The 19,675-nt window shown below is 37.8% G+C and overlaps 1 protein-coding gene across 5 annotated transcripts in view; it reads right to left on the bottom strand.

Moving 5' to 3' along the window:
- FNDC3A (fibronectin type III domain containing 3A) overlaps positions 1-19,675 on the bottom strand; it is a 111,451-nt gene that overhangs the window by 3,767 nt on the left and 88,009 nt on the right. For all 5 annotated transcript variants that reach the window (XM_054628411.2, XM_054628410.2, XM_077173699.1 and 2 more), the window contains 12 exons: positions 19,348-19,434; positions 14,110-14,248; positions 12,420-12,488; positions 11,008-11,126; positions 8,859-8,964; positions 8,592-8,767; positions 7,411-7,524; positions 6,048-6,197; positions 5,680-5,963; positions 3,537-3,746; positions 2,000-2,166; positions 1,291-1,418 (listed from right to left, as the gene is read on the bottom strand). In XM_054628411.2, coding sequence (XP_054484386.1) covers positions 1,291-1,418; positions 2,000-2,166; positions 3,537-3,746; positions 5,680-5,963; positions 6,048-6,197; positions 7,411-7,524; positions 8,592-8,767; positions 8,859-8,964; positions 11,008-11,126; positions 12,420-12,488; positions 14,110-14,248; positions 19,348-19,434 — 1,749 coding nt within the window. The remainder of the gene's footprint in view (positions 1-1,290; positions 1,419-1,999; positions 2,167-3,536; positions 3,747-5,679; positions 5,964-6,047; positions 6,198-7,410; positions 7,525-8,591; positions 8,768-8,858; positions 8,965-11,007; positions 11,127-12,419; positions 12,489-14,109; positions 14,249-19,347; positions 19,435-19,675) is intronic.

The raw sequence follows: 19,675 nt of genomic DNA, 5'->3' as shown, positions 1-19,675 counted from the left end.
CTAAGCCCTTTAAGATCTTTGACTGATGTATACAGCTCAAACAGCACATTATTAACTTATTTTGTCTGTAGCATGGAGGGAACAATGACATGAGCAATTTGGATGACAGATCAGGAAGAAGGAGGAGAGGAGAGTGAAGTTTTGGCAGTGAAATAGCAGGGAACAGCTTAGAGCAGACTTCCAGGCAGTTTATTTTTTGTCCATGTCAAATAAAATTGCCACCATCATGTTTAAGTGTCTTAAAGGCTGTTTTCATACTGTTTACTTCTTGATTGTTCTAATTTTAGTTTCTGCAAATTAGTCTTTTCATTTTATTCTAATTTACTATGATAGACTGCTCTGCAGAGGCAAAAGCAATCACACACCTCAGCCTACTTTGTTACTGCCATATTCAAAGAGCCAACTTTATTATCTTGCCCAGGCCATTTGGCAACACACGCTGATAATCAAAGTGTGATTTGACTTGGTGTCTAAAAGCAACACAGACCACACCTCAGGTACCTAATGTTGCATTTACAATGTGGAAGTTACAAAAAAAGACCATCCACATGGCAAGACATCTTGGTTTATGGTTCATCTTTTACTGAAAAATTTAACAAATGGCCATAATAAACACAGTGTTGCACGAGAAGTTATGAAAATATTAAGGCCTATAATCTACCAAAACACAGGTGAAACTTATTTAATATTGAACTATAATAAAATGATAACATACTAGAATTAACTGTTTCTGTCCTGGAAGGAAAGTTCCTTAGCTTAATAATATGAAACAGTTTTCAAGCCTAATTTCATGTCAAATATCAGGCAGTTTAAACTGTGAAGCAAAAAAAAAAAAAAAAACAAAAAAAAACTGGGAAGCAAAATTAGCACTGAATACAGGATAATTTGTACCTTGGCATTTCAAACTGCTTCTTTACTCTTAGTGTAAAGAGAACCCTTTGCCCCTTTTCTCCCCAGTCTCAATTCTGTACCATTAGGTAAAAGACTTCTTTTTGTCAGTTGTTCCATCAGTGGATGGCATTCTCACCACTTGATGTGTCAAGCTGTATTTAGTGAACATCAGTGTAACCCAGAGAGGCTGTAATTTAGTGCAGAACCTCCTTCTGAAAAGAAGGAGATGGGTTTAGGAGGTATTACCTTATATTATTTAGTAATAAAAAAGTTTACACTGTGACTAAAACCATGCTGGAACACAATAAGCTTTCCTAAATCTGATCTCAACTAGTTTTACTAAACTAGTTATCACAAAGAATAATCAAAGAAAACTACAATAACTTAAACACATCATACCTGTTTGAATTCTGAGTCTTTTCCCACCATGACCTGAAGACAGTAGATAACTGGATCACCCTTCATGGGCTGCAGAACCTCCCATGTGATTTCACAAGTGTGATCATTTATTCTCTCTATCCTTGGTGCTGAAGGAAGGAAGGAAGGAAGGAAGGAAGCATAAAAATGACAGCTAGCTCTGCTTTCCCCATCACATCTTGTCATATTAGAATATCTTTAAAATTATATATTCTACCTCCTATCTTATCTCAGAGAAACAAAAGATTCAGATTCAAATTTATTCTTCCTCCAGTGTTTTCTGGAGCAGCAACTAATAATTCATATAGGCCTCTCTTCCTAGTTTAGGTAACACCCAAGAGAAAGCAAATAAAATGTACTAACTGTAAGTCTGCATCATATACCAGAAAAAACCCAAGCAATGCTTAAAATTATTCTAAACATGCTAGAAAGCATTTTCACCTTAACTTGCCACTCTCCTGGTAAGCAGAAGAACTAAGTACAAACTCCTTAGGTCAAAGAATGCATAAACCCCAAGTTTTCCATTTTTGGAGTGAATATTTTAGGCAACTACATGAAAGGAGCCTTCTCCCACTATCCCCACCTGCATTTGAAAAGGGCTTAATATTCTCAATATCCCAAATACAACATAATACCAAAATCAACCTGCTATCCTCCCACCACTCAAATGAAAGAAGAAGCTTTCTCTTACCTTTCAAGGCAGCTGGAACAGATTTGGGAGTAGTGAAAATATATTCTTGAGAAAGGGGACCTTCACCAGCTTCATTACATGCCTGAATACAAAATTTGTATGATGTTGACTCACTGAGTCTTTGAACTTTGTATGTATGACATGGTCCTCTGTATAAGGATACAAACCTGAAAATGGAACAAGCAGCTTATTTTGAACACAGACAAGGACTTCCGAAGCAGCATTGTCTTGAAATGTGTTCCCATAATTTCCCAGAATCTAATGAAAAGCCCAGAAACACTTATTTCACAGTTAAACAGTGTTCTGGCTGCTATAAAACAGTAAGCTTGTTTTCCAGGGGCAAGTTTTTATTTCTTATGTCTTTGAAATAAAAATCTCTTGCACAAAGAACACTACAGATTCTCTCTTACCAAAAATGTTCTTAAGCATTTTAAGAAACTATTTTGCATTTGAAACAATAAGAAAAGACAGCAGTTGTGTTTCTCAATGAACTGCATTTTTTTTTCTGCTTGGCCATCTACTCCTCCAACATCTTTAGCTTTTCAAAATTAGGTAACTAGATTTTAGCTTTTTGCCCCTTTTCAACTCTCCCTTACTACACCTAAAAAATGTGCCATGGATCCAGTTGCTTTTGTACATCATTGTTGGAGATGGTCTCAAGCAGACCTGCAGAGGAGGGCAGAGTGACACTTGTAGTGCACACCAAATCTGTTTCTGGGAGTTTTGTACACTGGCCACTGTCCTTCATGTGACAATTCTTGCACAAACTGATCATGGCAAATTTTTTTCAATTTTCAGTCTTGGTGTCCCCAGGATACAGCACAAATTTCTCTCTTCCTGCAGGGGTTGTCATCTACTTTTGGCTTTTTCTTGTCTTTCAGATTAAAACAGATGGTACCTGCACATGACCTAGTCTTTAAGAATGGCAATGAATTTCCTTCCACTTAAACAGTCTAATTTATTTTCCTCCTTACAGCACAGCAATTTCACATAGTGGATCTCTTTTATCTTTCTTTTCAAGCTAAAGCTGCTCATCAGACATGAAACACTTTGTAGCAGTACTGCTTATTTTACCATTTGGGCAAGGGTTCTTGCTGTACCACCTCAGCTGACATTCTATTTAACATGAGAGAAGGAATCCCTCAAAGTAAATAGTATTAATTTCCACTAAAATAACTGCATATAAGGCAACAGGGAGTAAAGCATTCATCCCTTCTGATATTAAGTTTATAAAATTTACAACACTGATTGAACTCGTTACTTTGACAAATATTTAACCAAAAGTGAGGGAGAAAAGCGTGCTGGTACGAAACACAGCATTAAACTCTTCATGTTGAACTGTAAGTAAAAAACAATGAAGTTTTTTGTCTTGCATTCTCTGCACAGACCCTAGAGCCCTTCTTGCCTTGCCAGAAGAGACGACCTCCTACATCTGCTGTAAATTCACCAAAGCATAAAGGAATTTTCCCTTTGCTGCCATCTCCCAAGCATCAGACCACAGCAACACTGGGCAGAGTAAAGCAATGCCAAAACCAACCTTCCATTTTTATCCTCCATTTGAAGGTGGTACTGGATGGAGTCAGTTAATGCTTTTGCAGTTCCCTCTCCCCACTTCAGCTTGAGAGTCTGAGAACTGTATGCAGCACATTCCAGGCGAGGTGGATCTGGGGGGAGAGGCTTTGTTTTCAGTTTTATGGTGTGGCTGAAAGGACCTGCTCCAAGACTATTTAGGGCTTGAATTCGTACCCTAGCATTTGGAAAAAGAGAAAATAAATTAACTTGAAATTAGATTCTAAAAATAACTGTCATTATATAGAGAATTATGGTACTATCTACAATGAAGACTTTTATCAATATTATGCTTTGATAGACTGTCAAGAATATGAAGGTGCATCACTTTCCGTACATTTTAAGGAGCTGGCTTGATTAGAAATAGAAAATACTCAAAGTAAATTCACATTACATGAAAAGATGTAAAAGCTCTATGAGTTACTTCAAGAGTGGTCCATCTTTCTGACTGTGCAGGCCTCAAACCAAAATTTTGATAGCCACACTGCAGTGATGAGGGAAGGTCAAAAAACCCACCCCAAAGAGGGGATACCATATCTGTGACTGCTTTATCAAGTGAGTTCAAGGATGACTATCAGCCATTTTTATGGACTTTTTTTAACAGATCCTATTCGTGTGAAAATAAAGCAATGGTACCCAGCCACCTCTCTTGCTGTTTCCACCAGTAACACATCTCTGGACACTTGCAAACACAAGCCCCCTTGGGTCTGCCTGCAAAGTGAGACATGGAAACCAGAAGTCGCCAAAGGACACAAAATATCAAGTTCTACAGTTTCTGAGGAAACTGTAGAACTTGATATTTGGGGATAAGGTAGGGTTTTGGTTATTTCTTCTTTGATACTCCAAGGAAGACAATGTACATTAGATTTGTAAGTAAGAATTAAAAGACTTAGCTAAGACATTTATTTCTGAAAAGGAAAAAAGCAGAAAACAGAGGGTCTTTACATATTTTACAGGTAGCCACAGGGAGCAAAGTGTGTCTAATTTAATTTTGCCGACTTAACATTTGCTTGTCCAAAATAGTATCTAGGTAACTGGAAAAAAGTAATCACACTAATTAAATTTTGAAACAGTCAACCATAGAACTGCAAAATGTGGAAACACAAATGTGTATGCAGGCTAAAGAATAAATATTTCTCCTTCACTGCAGTAATTTTTAACATTATGCTAATTTATTACAGCCCAGAACTAAGGTTAATACATGCAATTTTTCATTTGCACAAGGAGTTGACAATGTATTCTATTAAAAAAAAAACTTATGTGGGCAGAGTATTGACCTGTCTCTGCAATGGGAATGACTCTTTCTTTCAGTCTACTGACACACAGAGCAACAGCTCTTCAGATTGCCAGCATTATTGTTAAATAATTATAAGGCACAAAGAAACACTGTATTCTCACATATAACCATAAAACAGTAATTAAGGATTCAGAAAACTGCATAGCCACATGATATCCCAATTATACTGAAATCAGAGTGTGTTAAAAGTCTGACTTCAGTGGGACTGCCATTCTCCTTTTACACTGAGGACATGTATTTGTAACAGAGATGCAGTGCCTTCAGGAAAAACTACTGATTTTTGCATTTATATTTTTCAGTAACCCTTGGACTGAACATAACGGATGATTTCAGCAATCATCCCTTGATGATTTTTCAAAAGAGATGCATAGCTGGTTGATTTTTCAAACTGATACTGTTCATGCTGACTTCCACTTTTTCTGAGATAAGGCACTGCAAGCTGCCATGAGCTGTCATTAGATCAGACTGGGCATAGTCCTTCCTTGGATGGATTTTACCTTTTCAAACAAAGAAGCAACCAATCCAAAATCAGTTATGAATCTGAATATGTGATGTGAATTCAGTTAAATTGACACATTAACCAGACAGATACAACAATACTGCAATAAACTAACATAAATTAGTTTTTGGAAGAAAATAAAAATAGCATGTCTATTTATGATGATCATCATTACAAAACTTCTTTTTGCTCCATGGCTGTGCACTAATGTGTCTCTGAGAGTAATAATGAAGACAATAAAAAACCAAGGAAACGAAGCATCTGCTCTTGTGGAAGAAACAGTAGGCTGCTGTCAAGTAGCAGTGCATCACATACCTGTAGGTAGTATCTGGCTGTAAGCCATCTAGCAAATAGGTCAGATCCTTCCCAACAGTTATTGGCTGCTTATCTCCAAAGTCTATGCTGTAGCCAAGGATTTCAGATCCATGGTCACAAGGTTCTTCCCAGCTTATAGCAAGGCATGTGGAAGGAGAATAGTGTGGACTTTCAACTTCATCTTCACTTAGTCCACGAAGACAGGTCACAACTGCAGGTACAGAGGCTGGAGTCATACATGCCACTACTTCACTGAAAGGGCCTGCACCTGCAACATTCACTGCCTGCAAATCCAAAGCAGACCATGTTTATATGGCAGAGTCAATTCCCGTTTCCAGATTTCATTAGCAACAGTTTTACATCTTTACCTGAACCCTGCAATAGTATATAGTGGCAGGCAAAAGCCCTTTCACTTCACAGCTGAGCCCAGGCCCACAATAGGAGATTTGCATGCATCCTTCCACACCGCCCCACTCCAGTCGATACTCCGTGACATCAGCTCCATTACTCACTGGCACCTTTAAAATGGACAGCAACAATTAGAAGCTAAATATACTGACATAAGAGTAAAAATCAACAAAACTCACCACATCTATATTTTGGTTTTGTTCCAGAGGAGTCTTACACTCCCATTTCTTTGCTGATTTTTAATTTAGTACAATACAAAGAACAGGCAGAATCTGATACAAACTTCAGGAAGTTCAACTAAGACAATTGCAAACACAAAGTCCTGGACTGCTACAAAAAAGTACAGGCTGAGGAGCAACCTATAACAAAAAAAACCCCTGTGTGTCCTGGAGAGAAAGTTGAGTAAGAATCAGCTCTGTATGTCTGATGAAGGTTAACTACATATTGGTTGTATTAGCAAATGAGCAGCAAGAAGGGTAAAAGGAATAATGGTTCCCCCCTACTCAGCACTTGTGAGGTTGCATCTCCAGTCCCATGTCCTGTCTTGGGATCCCCAAAAGGAGATGGACATTGACAATTACTGTGTGACTCTGTAAAACAGACATCTAACATCACTCAAATTAACTCTACCTGAATGTTTTATGGTATTTTTTAAAAAAGGCTTTGCCTTGTAGGTATTTAAGGAGTGCTCCTCTGACATTCCTCCAGTAGGAAGCATGAACACTCCTTTCAGGTAAAACAGTTCAATTTTCTGTACAGTTCTGTAACTCAGATACTTCACCCCATCTCTAAGCCACTAAAAAGCTGTGTTTAAAGAGTATTCCCAGATAGAATCTTTCTTTTTACAAGCTTAACTTTTATCTATTGCATTTTTTTAAATCAGATATCTAAATACTATGGGTTTATAGGAAGTCTGTGAGGCTTTTGCTACATTATTACTGATGTAATTATATAAAATTAAATCACATTATAAAACCAAGAAGCGCACAATAATCTATTGTATTATGTGGATACATTGTCTCTGAGGAACTATAACTATGTTAAAGAAAAATTTTAAGAGAGACTGCATCACTCAGAAATGCAGAGCAGCAGCTGTGGCAAAACTTTTAAACAAAAGAACACAGTAAGATCCAGTACCTGCAGCCTGCCAACTTACTGCTGCCTTATATGGGCATGATGAATGACCAAAGTTTTACCTATTGGATAATCAGGTAAGTTTGCTTACAAATAAAGTGATTAAAACACAGTATTAAACTTTTCAAGCTGAACTCAAAAATGCAGAAGACCATTAAGTTAAGACAAGTGTTAGCATGGCACTCTTACCTCCCATGACACCTGAGCACAGGCAGCAGATCTGCACGCCACTTGAGGGGGCTTGCACTGATCCGGGGGTCCAGGTGCTGTAGTTATTTCACATTTTTCTGAGTAAGGTCCAAACTGTTAAAAAGGGAGTTGATACAACTACATTGTAAAAATGAAAATACTACTTTAAAAAAAAACAGTTTACCACAGTAGGGACATATAACTGCAACCTGAAACATTGTATTATTTCTTTATAAAATAAATTTCTGTGGACTGTGGACTCCAGATTTATTTCTGTATCTGACTATTGCCCAGAACAGCTATAAATTTTTCTTCACTCCAGCAAATGCAATGTGAATAAATTTGACACTTCAAAGGTCTCTTGGGAAAACCAGGGAAGTACTATCCAAAGCCTTATTCTGAAGTTACATGATGGCTGCACTGGAACATAAACCAATTGGTACTGCCTATTTATACCTATGTAAAAGAAATAAAGGATTCAAAAACTGCTGAACAATGAACGATTCTTTGCAGGGTGGAGGGAAGATAAAAGTTAGGATAGTGCTTTAAAGGCTTAAGCTGCAGATCTCTCCACAAAGTGTCAACACACCCTGACAGTTTTCAATGAAGTGTACATTATTGAACAAATCAGGACATTGGGTACATAACTAAAAAGCTTGTTCTACAGCAACAATTGATTTAAACACATTTAATACTCCAAAAAGGGAAAATAGTCTTGTATCTGATAGAACATGTACTCAGAAGTCAAACTAAATATAAAAATGGAGAGTCAGGAAACACTAATTATTATGTTCTGGACATCACCAGCTGTAAAAATAAAGGTCAATCAATTTAAAAAGCTGCATACAAAAATAATATGCTACCTTACTTCACCTGAGAATAGTGAAGTTGTAACAGTGCTTTAATAAAGTACTTAGCATTTCCTAATGATTTCCTAATATTATTTTTCAGATAAAAGACATAATTAGCTATTTTCTCTTCCCTTCATCTAAAAATCCCCTTCATTATAAACTGATGTTTAACTTTCTGTTCCCACACAACAATAAGCTACATGACCCAAATGACTCCACATTTGGAAATCCTAATTTTAAAATTACTGTTAAATGCTTCATTTGAAATTAAAAATCCTTAATAGTGATTGCAGTCTCAGTAACGAATTTCATTTCAGACTGCCTCCTTACCCCAGCCTTGTTAGCTGCTCTCAGTCTGAAGCTGTACATCCTCCCTGGAAGAAGGCTGCCCACAGTGCATTCAACATCAGAACCCTGGTAAACCTCTCTGTGTTCATCATTTTCTGCCTGAAACATTTCCAGACCATAACAGGTAATGGGTGAACCACCATCTACCTGAGGCGGTCCTAGAAATAAGAGAGAAAGAAAAGCTCATTCAATTTTAACATGTAATACATTTGGATCCCTTACAATCTCTAACACTTGTAATAAAATTACCCCAACGCAGCTGAATTTCTCTTGCTCTTGGTCTACCCTGTAGCCTTGGAGGCTGGCATGGACCAGGAACCACTGCTGGTGTCTGCACCAGTAAGGAATCAGTTACCTAAAAAAGAAAGATAGATTAATGAAGTTATCCAGGCCAAACCAAGAACTATCAGCTATGTCATAAGTTAAGGCAAACACCTCAGTCAGAAACAAGATCATCCCCTTTTTTAATGACATCTTCAAATATGTGAAGATATTGAAGTGATCTGGTATGTATTTCTCATAATATAAACCATGCTAAAATAATCACACAATATGCAAAATTTGCTTTTGTATTTGGGTACATATGCAAGGCGTAGAATTAAAAACAACGGCTAATTATCAGTACAACTTAGTACAGATGCTTGAAATATGACTTATTCAATGTAAATTCAATCTATTTTGCATCAGACTGCAGTTTAATGAGTTCTAAACCCTTACTCTAAGGGGTATGTACTTTCCATGGAAAAACCTCTCAGAAAGCAAAGTGGGCAGAAGTGTCAACCAGAAGAGATTAAAAAAAAAGATATTTCAACTTTTTCATTGCTTAGCAATACCTAATGAGCAACAAGTTTCCACCTCTGATTTGAAGTTTGGGCAAAAATTACCTAAGAACATAACACATGCAGCAGATGGCACTGACTGTTCTGGATGCAGACAGAAGTGAACAGAGACATTGAGGGGTTATTAGCTTCAGCTTGATATAGAAGAAACAGGAAGTTGGAAAGCCTTCAGGTTTACAGAAGAAATTAATCTCAGAATCTCATTTCACAGCTGGATTCTATGTGTGTTCAAGAAAGAGTGGACTGGATGATCTGCTGCTTTTCAGCTCCTTTGAATATACTGTTGCACTGAACAACTGCTGCTACTTAAAAGTTTTGCATATGTTAATGAGAAGCTGCAGAAGAATTAATTACATCTTCATAGATCTTCTGTTGATTTCTGACACCTTCAGAAAGTATAAGAACTTTCTGGAAATTATTTTTCTCTTTGGTACTTAAGGTTAATTCTAAAATCATGGGGTTGGGCTGTAGGGAAGTACAGAACAAAAGGCAGAACAAAAGTCTCCAAAGACTTGTGGACTGATGACGGGGAAAGCACTGCAAGCCAAGCCAGCATTGAAGGAGTCCAGATTTATTCTTAAGGCAAGGTGGCTGTAGTCAAGGTTATCCTTGCAGGACACTTCTATGTGGAGGAAGAGCACATACATTTCATGTCACAAGGCAGGGCTGGGTAGAAATCACACACACCAAGAATGGAAGGCATTAAGGTTTTTGTGAGAGCAGCTTGCCGGGAAAGCCCTGCTGGAAGTCTGCAGAGAGCCAGGGCTGGCTTTGTTGCACTTGTTGCTGAGAACGCAGAGCAAATACAGCAAGACATTTTGGCACTGGCAGTTGAATTACACCACAGAACTGACAGTGCACATGTGTGTGTGTGCAATGTGTGTGTGTAAAGGAGAATAGTATGGCACAGCAAATTGTGTGGGAATACTGAAAAGCAGGGCAATCTAAACATTTTAACTGTGCTTGAGAGAGCAAGGGAAGCACAACCTTGTAAAGCTTGAGTGAAGACTTCTTCCCCTGCCTGCTGGGGTAACTTGGCTACTCAGACAAGTAGGAAATACATTAAATTCATAGAATCACAGAATCTTCTGAGCTGGAAGGGATCTACAAGGATCATCAAAGTTGAGCTCCTGGCCCCAAGAGAGCCCCAAGAATCACACTATGTGAGAAATCATTGTCCAAATGCTTCGTGAACTCTGTTATGCTTGGTGCTGTGACCAATTCCATGGGGAGCCTTTTCAAGTACCCTTCTTAAACTGCTGTACTGGGATAGGCCTTAATAAATAACATTGTATAAATGTATCACATAGGAAAAGTATCTGTTTCTGTAAATAAGACTATCATGTCAAACAAAATATATCAGGAAAGAATACTTAGATATTTTTCTTTAACAAATGAGCAGAAACTCGAACCACTGTGCAGCAATACTGGAACTTCTCTGATGTTCTAATTATGGCTATTTTGTTAGGCACTTCTGCACAATATTTGCTTAAATATCTACTGGACTAGACTTTCTTACAGAGAGAATTTTATTTAATAAAAATATTAGCTGATATTACCGTGCTTTGTCCTCCTTCTCCAACGCAATATACACGTAACCGGTAGGAAGAGCCTGGATTTAGTCGGTCACACACATGTTCCCTAGCGGCTCCGCTGTATATTGTATCCCACTTGTTTCCTGAAAGGTTAGGAATAAGCATGCAATGAGCCAAAGTGGAATTTGCACACTTCAGTACCAGCCACAGCAGGTATCCAAATTTCACTAAAATAAGTGTGTGCCTGATGTTTATGAAAAAATTAGAAATTGAGACTGGTTTGAATTTCCTGGAAGATTCTATAATTTCATAAAGTTTCTTACATGTAGATCTGCTGAAGTGAAATAGCTTCCTTATTTGGGATTTACCTTAACTAGAAAAGAACTTACTGGGTCAGCAAGCACATTCAACATCATTACCAAATAAACAGGAAAGATACAAAAGTAAAATTTTTTATGGAAAACAAGCTTCAAATTACATTATAATTTTGCAGGCTGTAACTACAGTTTACAATTGGTGAAGTTTGTTCCTTGGGTTCCTGAATGGCTCAGTACCATGTGAAATTCTGATTCCATTATTTGCTACTCTTAAATCAGAAACTCTTGAGCATTCTGTCTTTCTTTTTAAGATATTAAGCAGGGAACCTGGGGACTTTTAATTAAATCTCCAACAACTCGATATTCCACAGAATTTAGAAGGCTGGGAATGAAACGTAATGCACAGCTCACTAAATTTGCATGAAAGGCTTGGGTGCATCATTCCAAAGTGGCTTAATGTGGACATGTGACAGAGAGAGGAATGCAATAGACTAACAGCCTGAGAGGGCTCCCATCATATCTGGGGGCAGTGCTCTGTGTTAATCTGACACAGCACTGAAGAAGTTTAAACTTTCATTTTTGATGTAACTGTGTTTCTGAACTCAATAAGGCTACTTAACTAGATTTTTAAATAATTTAGCAAGATAGGTTTATGTCCAATTTAGAAATACTGTCAGTTTCCTTTCTGTATGAAAGAACAGAAAAGCAAACAGCAGAAAGTTACCCCAGATGCGTCATTGTTCTCTTTTAATAGTGATAAATGGAGTACAAGCTTTTCTTTCATCAGCCATGCAGACAACAAAGCTATATGTCCCTGTCTTCTTGCCCTAAAATGTCTCAAGTGTGTCATTTCATTTCCAAAACTGAATAGACCTAATTAGTAAGTTTAACAAAAAGCATCTCTTGCGTCACAGAATTTTGTGGCATCTCTCTTTTCTAAATCAGAGAAAAAGAACTTCTTGTGTACAAGCATCAATGTGCCTCTATTTTCTTTTTGATGTCAGTCCTGGGCAATAACTTTCCCAGTAATAATACACATTTTATTCTTCCCACATGCACACAGACACAGGAAAAAAATCCCCAGACAAGTGAATGCCAATGTATGATCCTAATACTTACCACTTAAGCCTTCAGACATTTCCACAACATATGTATGTATTGCTGCTCCTCCATTGTCTTTTGGTGGATCTATAAAAAACAGCAATATTCCGACTGAGTGAGGTAAGTGAAATGGCTTTATAGCTTTTGGGGAGAATTTCCCAATGGCAAAATCAACAGACAGCTGGAGATGGGTGCTTATTTAGACAGAGAGCATACTAGTCCAGGGCAGCAGCAAATGATTGCAAGTCCTGTTGTGTGAAAGCCAGCCCTCAGCCCTTCTGAACACTCTACACAGGAGAAGGGACAAGGGAATCACCCCTGGGAGATGCCACAACAAACATTTCAGTCTGAAGTGCCTGAGCATAGATTCAGGGTCACAGACTCTAATGTAATTTGGACTATTATCATATGGATTTGTATATAAAAATATTTTGAAATTTAAGGGCAGAATTTCGAAAACCTAACTATTTTGGGACAGAATAAAATAGCAAGAGCTCTACACTTAAGACTTATCTCTTAACTTCTAATATATCACTAGAAATTGAGTGTACTATCCTCCCTGGTACAGTATTCAAGTACGAGATACAAATCTACACACCTTTCTTTGACATATTATCCTAATACTGTTTCTCAAAGATGACTTAGAAAACAGCAAAATTAAAGTAATGTGAAACAACATTTTGAACAAATATAAAGACAGCATTATACTTCAACACAGAAGGGTACTCCTGCCTAAACATCACATTATGCTTGTGCTGGATGAAATTATGTTGGCTCTTAGGCAAGGGTTATGTATCATAAAATGCCAGCTGAATAAAATGAGATTTAGATGGCAGATAGCACTTTTTTAGTTGGAAGGAAATTATTCCAAATGGAAAATAAAATTGTCATGATAATTCTCACATAGAAAGAGCATCACTGTTCCAAATAAAGACAATTAACAGTTTTATATATAAATCGATATTTTAGATCATTTTTGATATACAAATCAGGTATTTTCAATAACCTAATACATTATGCATCGTACATAAAAGATCAAGTCCTGAGGTAGCAAAGCACTCTGGGAAGATACAAGGCTGGACCTGCTGAGTACTATTTGTACTCTACAAGTAAATTTCTTATTACTGATGCTAAAGAATTAAAAGCATTATTAAATGGAAATAAGTAAAAAGTGACAATAAATGTAGTATTTTACTGTTTGATTTTCTGCTAAAGCACTGCATGGCACAGTACTGTTTAACCTTCTCCTATTTTGCAGCATAAGGCTAAAAATTCCTGAGCTTAAGGAAAAGTTTCTCAACATCCTTAGCAAATAAAAATTTATCTCTCAAAACCAAATAGTTTGAAGATACAGGCTGAACTTCAATCTTCTCTTTCAATAAGAATCCAGGATGATATGCACCTACTTTTTCCAGAGAAACAGAACTTCTTAGTACATCAATTAACCACACTTTTTGAAGAGTTGCAGTCCTCTGCAGTAACAGTCCCTATCACAGTAAGCATATTATTTTTCCCATATAATTAGCTGTACTGTCCCACTTAGTATTTTGAGACAGTATTTCTCAATATAAATGGATCATAATGGCTCAGCTGACTGAAGTGTTACTAAAGTAAAACCTGACCTTCTGTATAAAAAATATTTTATAAATATAATATATATTAAAAATACAGAAGAAATACTCCAATTAGAGCTGGAAAACATTCTCACCCCAGATTATTTTAAAACTCTGTGCATGAATTTTTCCTTTCACTGTGGGTTTTGAAGGTACTCCAGGTTTGTCTGGACAAGTAATGTACTCCACTGTCTCACTTGGACTGCTTTTCCCTTCTGAGTTATAAGCAATGACCTGCAAATATATATGAAATACTATAAACACATTGGATAGTGGTATGCGATTCACTGTTTATGGTAAGGACAAATTAATTTATATTGTATCTATCGACAGACACATAACAAATTAACACAAAAACTAAAGTTATTATACACATTCATTTTACATTTTCCTTAGTCCCATAGTTAAACAACCACTATACTGAAAATATAAATGCATGCAAATTGCCAGAAAAAAACAAATCCTTAAAAAATTTCTTCCCATGCTAGTACAGCACCTTCTTTTACAAAAATACTGAGATAGAAAAAGTATTTATATGGGTAAGTTGTATTAACTACAGCAAAGGGATTTTATAAACTCTTCAGTCCCAAGGGTCATTATGGCAAAGGTTGTCATGAAAGTCATGTGAAGGACAAGGAATTATATTTGTCAAGGGTAAATTGTGTTTAACCAACCTGAGTGCTTCCATGATGAAACAACTTGCTTAACAAATGGGGGAGAGCTGGGGACATCATCTAGCCTAATTTTAGTTTGATCTCCACAACATCTATGTAGACAAGCTGGCTAAGATAGAACAGATGGACCACAAGATGGCTATAGAAAACCTGACAGAATGCCAGGCTCAAAGAGTGTAGGCTAATGGTTTGAAGAAAAATTAGCAGCAGCTCATGAGTGGATTTCCACCGCAGCCAATCCAATGTCAGATTCTGTTCATTATCCTTAGAAGTGATCTGGATGACAGGAGTGAGTGATGCTCCCAGATTTGCATATAGCACCAAACTAGGAGAAGACAAACATATGCTGGAGGGAAGAGCCATCATACAGACTTTGATAGGCTGAAATATTGCATGAACAAGAACTGGATGAGCTTTGGACAAAGAAAGGTCTTGCACGTGGGATGGAATAATCCCAGCACCAGTGCAGTCTGGGGTCTGACTCTACCCAGTTATTTTGTCAGCTCTGCTAAGAAGGACATTGGCATTTGAGTAGGAGCAAGCCAAATTAATCAGCAAAGCATACTGGCAGTAGCAAAACCAAATTCTTTCATGGGCTGCATCAGTAAGAATTTACCCAGCAGAACAAAGGATTTAATTATGTCATTTTACTCAGCACTTTTAAAACCATGCTTGGAATACTGTGTCCAGTTTTGGTCCTCCCAGTTCAAGAGACACTGGGAAACTGGAAAGAGTTCAGAAGAGGGCCAGCATGATGATCAGAGGATTAGAGAACCTGACATTGGAAAAAAGCTTTGTTTTATTCTGCCTGAGTAAAATGAAGTTTTATTGGGAAGGATCTAATCACAGCCTTCCAACATCTAAGAGACATTTACAGAAAAGATGAAGACATTGCCTTCCAAAGGATCTGCAATGACAGGACAAGGGCCAGCAGACACAAAGTGTGTTAGAGGAAATTCTAGCTGGATATAAGAAATTAATTACCATTAGAACAGACAGCCCAAAGAAGTGGTTGAATCATCCTTGCTGGAGTAGTGAAATCTCAGCTCAGGAGGGCCAGGACAGGGTTGAACTGCCTAAGATAAGGCCTGGCTTTCTACACAAATTTGACCTAGATGATCACTAAGAGTCCCCTCCAACCTAGACTTTTCTGTGATTCTAGGAAAACAAATTCTTGCTACTCTTTACTTTGTAGTTTAGTTTAGTAAAAAGCTTAACCACCAGGGAAAAATAAAAAAGGGGAAAAGAAAGAGGTTTTTTCAGCTTTTATATCTATTTTAAAAATGAGCAGAATCTAAATGATAGCAGTGATGTTAGTAGACTAGAAGAGGAAATGCAAGCTAACATGTCTCTCAGACATTAAGTCTCCCAATACAGTTTACAGGATTAATAATCATCTGGTTGTCTTTGTGCCCTTACAAATCAAGTTAAACAGGCAGTTAGCATTTACGTATTATAATAAGGTTTCCAATGGTTATAAAGCTTCTTTCAAAAGCCTTAAGGAATATTACTACTAATTAAGTCTTTCCCCTGTATAATAAAAATTAAAGACCTAATCAACATAACATTTGCTTCTCCTTTATGTTCCATGAATGCGTGAACAGACTTCTGTTTATTGTTTTGCTAATAAAAATAGGGTATAAACATTGGTGTTTATTGTAATGAGAAACTTAGGATGTTTAAGTAACTATACATTTACTAGTAATGAGTATAAATCATGTGTAGTATTACTTTCAAAGGAAGACTGTGTTCATGTCCTGCAAAAGCTAGTTTCAAGAGAATTAGCTATTCTTTAGTTCATGTGTAGCCATAATAGTGCTAGAAACATACTGTATATTTGAAATTATTTAAATACTAAGTTATGCAAAAATCCCAACAAAATCATATTCAGAAGTGCAAAATAGCATCTGAAAAGGAGTACTTACATGCTTTAGTGTTAACTCAAAACAAATCAACCAACACTTAAACGATTGCCATTCATATTGCAAAGAGAAGCTGTTCTTCAACAGTTCCCAATTCTTCCTTAAGTATTTTACTTAGTATTCTTCCTTAGTATTTTAGGTGTATGTGTGACCACAGCTATCAATATTTTTCACTGCAGACAGATGAGGTTATTCTGACTCTGCCTCAAATTCCACCAGAAGAAGTGTAAATTGAATATTAGGAAAAATTCCTTCACAGAAAGAGCAGTCAATCATTGGCAAGGCTGCCCCGGGAAGTGGTTGAGTCACCCCCCCTGGAGGTATTTCAAAGATGTGCAGATACATTGCTTAGGGACATGGTTTAGTGCTGGGTTAAGAGTTGGACTTGATCTTAAAGGTCTTTTCCAACCTAAATGATTCTGCAATTCATACTGTCAGACATGTCTTTAGCTTTGTTCCAAAACCCAAGCAACTATTCAAGAGTAACTGAGAACATAGAATAGCCCAGGCTGGAAGGGACCTGAAAGATCATCTGGTTCAACCCTTCAGGGGAAAGTGAGCCTAGACGAGATTATCTAACACACTCTCCAGTCACATCTTGAAATCATCCAGTAATGGGGATTCCACAACATTTCTAGGGAAGTTGTTCCAGTGATTACTTGATCTCACTGGAAAATTTCTTTCCTATACCAAGATGAAACCCCTTCCAGTGCACCTTGCAACTCCTGCCCCTTGCCATCTCAAGGGGGCTTCCTGTGAAGGGAGAACATCCCTCCTCTCTGTAGGTCAGGCTTTAGGTACTGGCAAACTGTGATGAGGTCACTCTCAGCCTTCTCCAATGAGAAAATAGTTAATTCCTTTAGACTTTCATTAAAGGGCAGGTTCTCCAGCCCTTTTATAATTTTTGTGACTCTCCTTTGGAGCAACTCCCACTCTGCCCATCTTTTGTGAATTGTGTGGATCAGAACTGGACACAGTTCTCCAGGTGTGATCTGACACAAGCTGAATACAGGGAAGATCTCTTATCTCTGCTAGCAATGCCACTACTGAGTCAGCCCAGGATCCAGTTTGCCTGAAGGTCCCTTTCAGCAAGGTTGCTCCAAGGTTGCCCTATAGTGGGCTCCTTGGTTATTCCAGCCCAGGTGCAGAACTTGGCACTTGTCTTTGTTGAACTTCATACTGTTTTTGCTACCTCACTCTTCTAGCCTGTCCAGGTGTTTCTGTAAGATAGCTTTGCCTTCTGATGTGTTCATCTGACCACTCTGTGTGGTGACACCAGCAAACTTGGTGAGGGTGCTTTCAATCCCCTCAGTTGTGATCAGTTGTGAAAATGAACAGCATGGGGCCTCCTATCCCTAGGAGTTCCTAATTCAGACAGGCTGCCAGACTGACTAGAAACCATTGATCACCACCCTCTGAGTGTGGCCTGTTGGCCAGTTTTCTATTCGTCTCACATACCACCTGTCCAGTTTGTGTCTTGCCAATTTGGCCAGGGAGAAGGCTGTAGGAAACTGCTGAATGCTTGCTGAAGTTCAGGTAAAAAACATCCACTGATCTCCTTGGACCAACTGGAAGTGTTACCTTGATGTAGGACATGATCAGTCTAGTCAGCCATCATTTACTTTTGGTGTAGGCTATTCCCAACTGCCTGCTTTGTCTGGTTTGTAGTATTTCCTAGGAAGACTCTTCCATTTATTTTCCAGGGACCGAAGTAAGATTAATGGGTCTGTAGCTCCCTGAGTCCTCTTTTGGGCCCCTCTTGTAGATGGGGTGGTACTACATTTGCCCTCTTTCAGACATGAGGGATATCCCTTGACCTGCATAACTTTTCAAATGTTATAGATAGGGGTCTTGCAGCAATGTCAGCCACTTCTCTTAAGATCCAGATATGGATTGTGCCCTTCCAAGACAGCAAACTCCGGCCTTGTCACAGCTACCTTATCCTGTGATCTGAGGTCCAGTTATGCTGGTAAGGCAGAGGCAAAGAAGGTACTGAGAACTTCTGCTTTATTGGCATTATTAGTAACTTGCCTCTTTGCCCTGTTTAGGAATGGCCTCTGTATGTATTCCTTGTGCTTCTACTTCTCACATGTCTGAAGAAGCATTTTATGCCGTTCTTGTTATCTTTGGCCAATTTCAGTTCTAGTTGACCCTAAGCTTTCTTTACTTTAACTCTGCCTGTCCTGGCAAAGTTCTTGTAGTCCTTGGTGGCTACTTGATCATCTTCCTAGGGCCAGTATGCTTCTTTCTACCTTTTAACCACACCAAAAAAGCTCATAGTTTGGCTAGAATTCTTCCTGAACTAAAAGTTCAGCCCTCAAGCTTATTAGAACAGGCTCTGCACTGTGGTAATATGGATGACTTCCTAACAATTTTTTTTTTAATCAAGGCTGCTCCTTACCCAAACACCTCCATTGTGTTTACTATCAAAGAACCCATGGCTACAATAAGTAATATCACCCATGGACATGAAACAAACCAGCCAAATAAAAAACCCTGGCTGTTAAGAACATGCACTTTTGACTTGGAATTTCAAGACACCTGCAACTGTGTTATACCCTTGCAGAGGTTCTTATTGCTTCTGCAGAAAAAATAAACAGGTGTTCAGCCGACAGTTTTAAGAGATTGAAATTGTGAGAAACTGTCATCAAATTCTGTTTTCCTTAAAAAAGGCCCTCCCCACTTCTGAATCAATCTCAAACTTGTCTGGTCCCCAAACATATGAAAAAAATCTTACCCTAAATTTATATTTTGTACTACGCCTCAAATTCTTCACCGTGTAGGTAAGATCATCACCATCATATTTTGGCTTGAAACCATATCCCTGCAGAATTAAACAGGATTATTTGAAACATTATCTTTGCACACCAGAGGATCTAACATACTTCATACAAATAAATTACTATTTCAAACTGTAATTATTATGCTTCTCTGACAAAATAATAAGAGTGCCTTCATTGTGCAAACACAATTTTTTTTAAAGCGGTGCGAATTCATTAACCATTTTCCAATCAGAAGAGGACAAAACATCAGTAAGAAAGACATATACAGTGCCACTGGAAATT

This window comes from Agelaius phoeniceus, chromosome 2 (assembly GCF_051311805.1).
Source record: "Agelaius phoeniceus isolate bAgePho1 chromosome 2, bAgePho1.hap1, whole genome shotgun sequence".
Lineage (NCBI taxonomy): Eukaryota > Metazoa > Chordata > Aves > Passeriformes > Icteridae > Agelaius > Agelaius phoeniceus.
The sequence above is the reverse complement of the archived record's forward strand: the minus strand, read 5'-3'. Positions and strand labels throughout refer to the sequence as shown.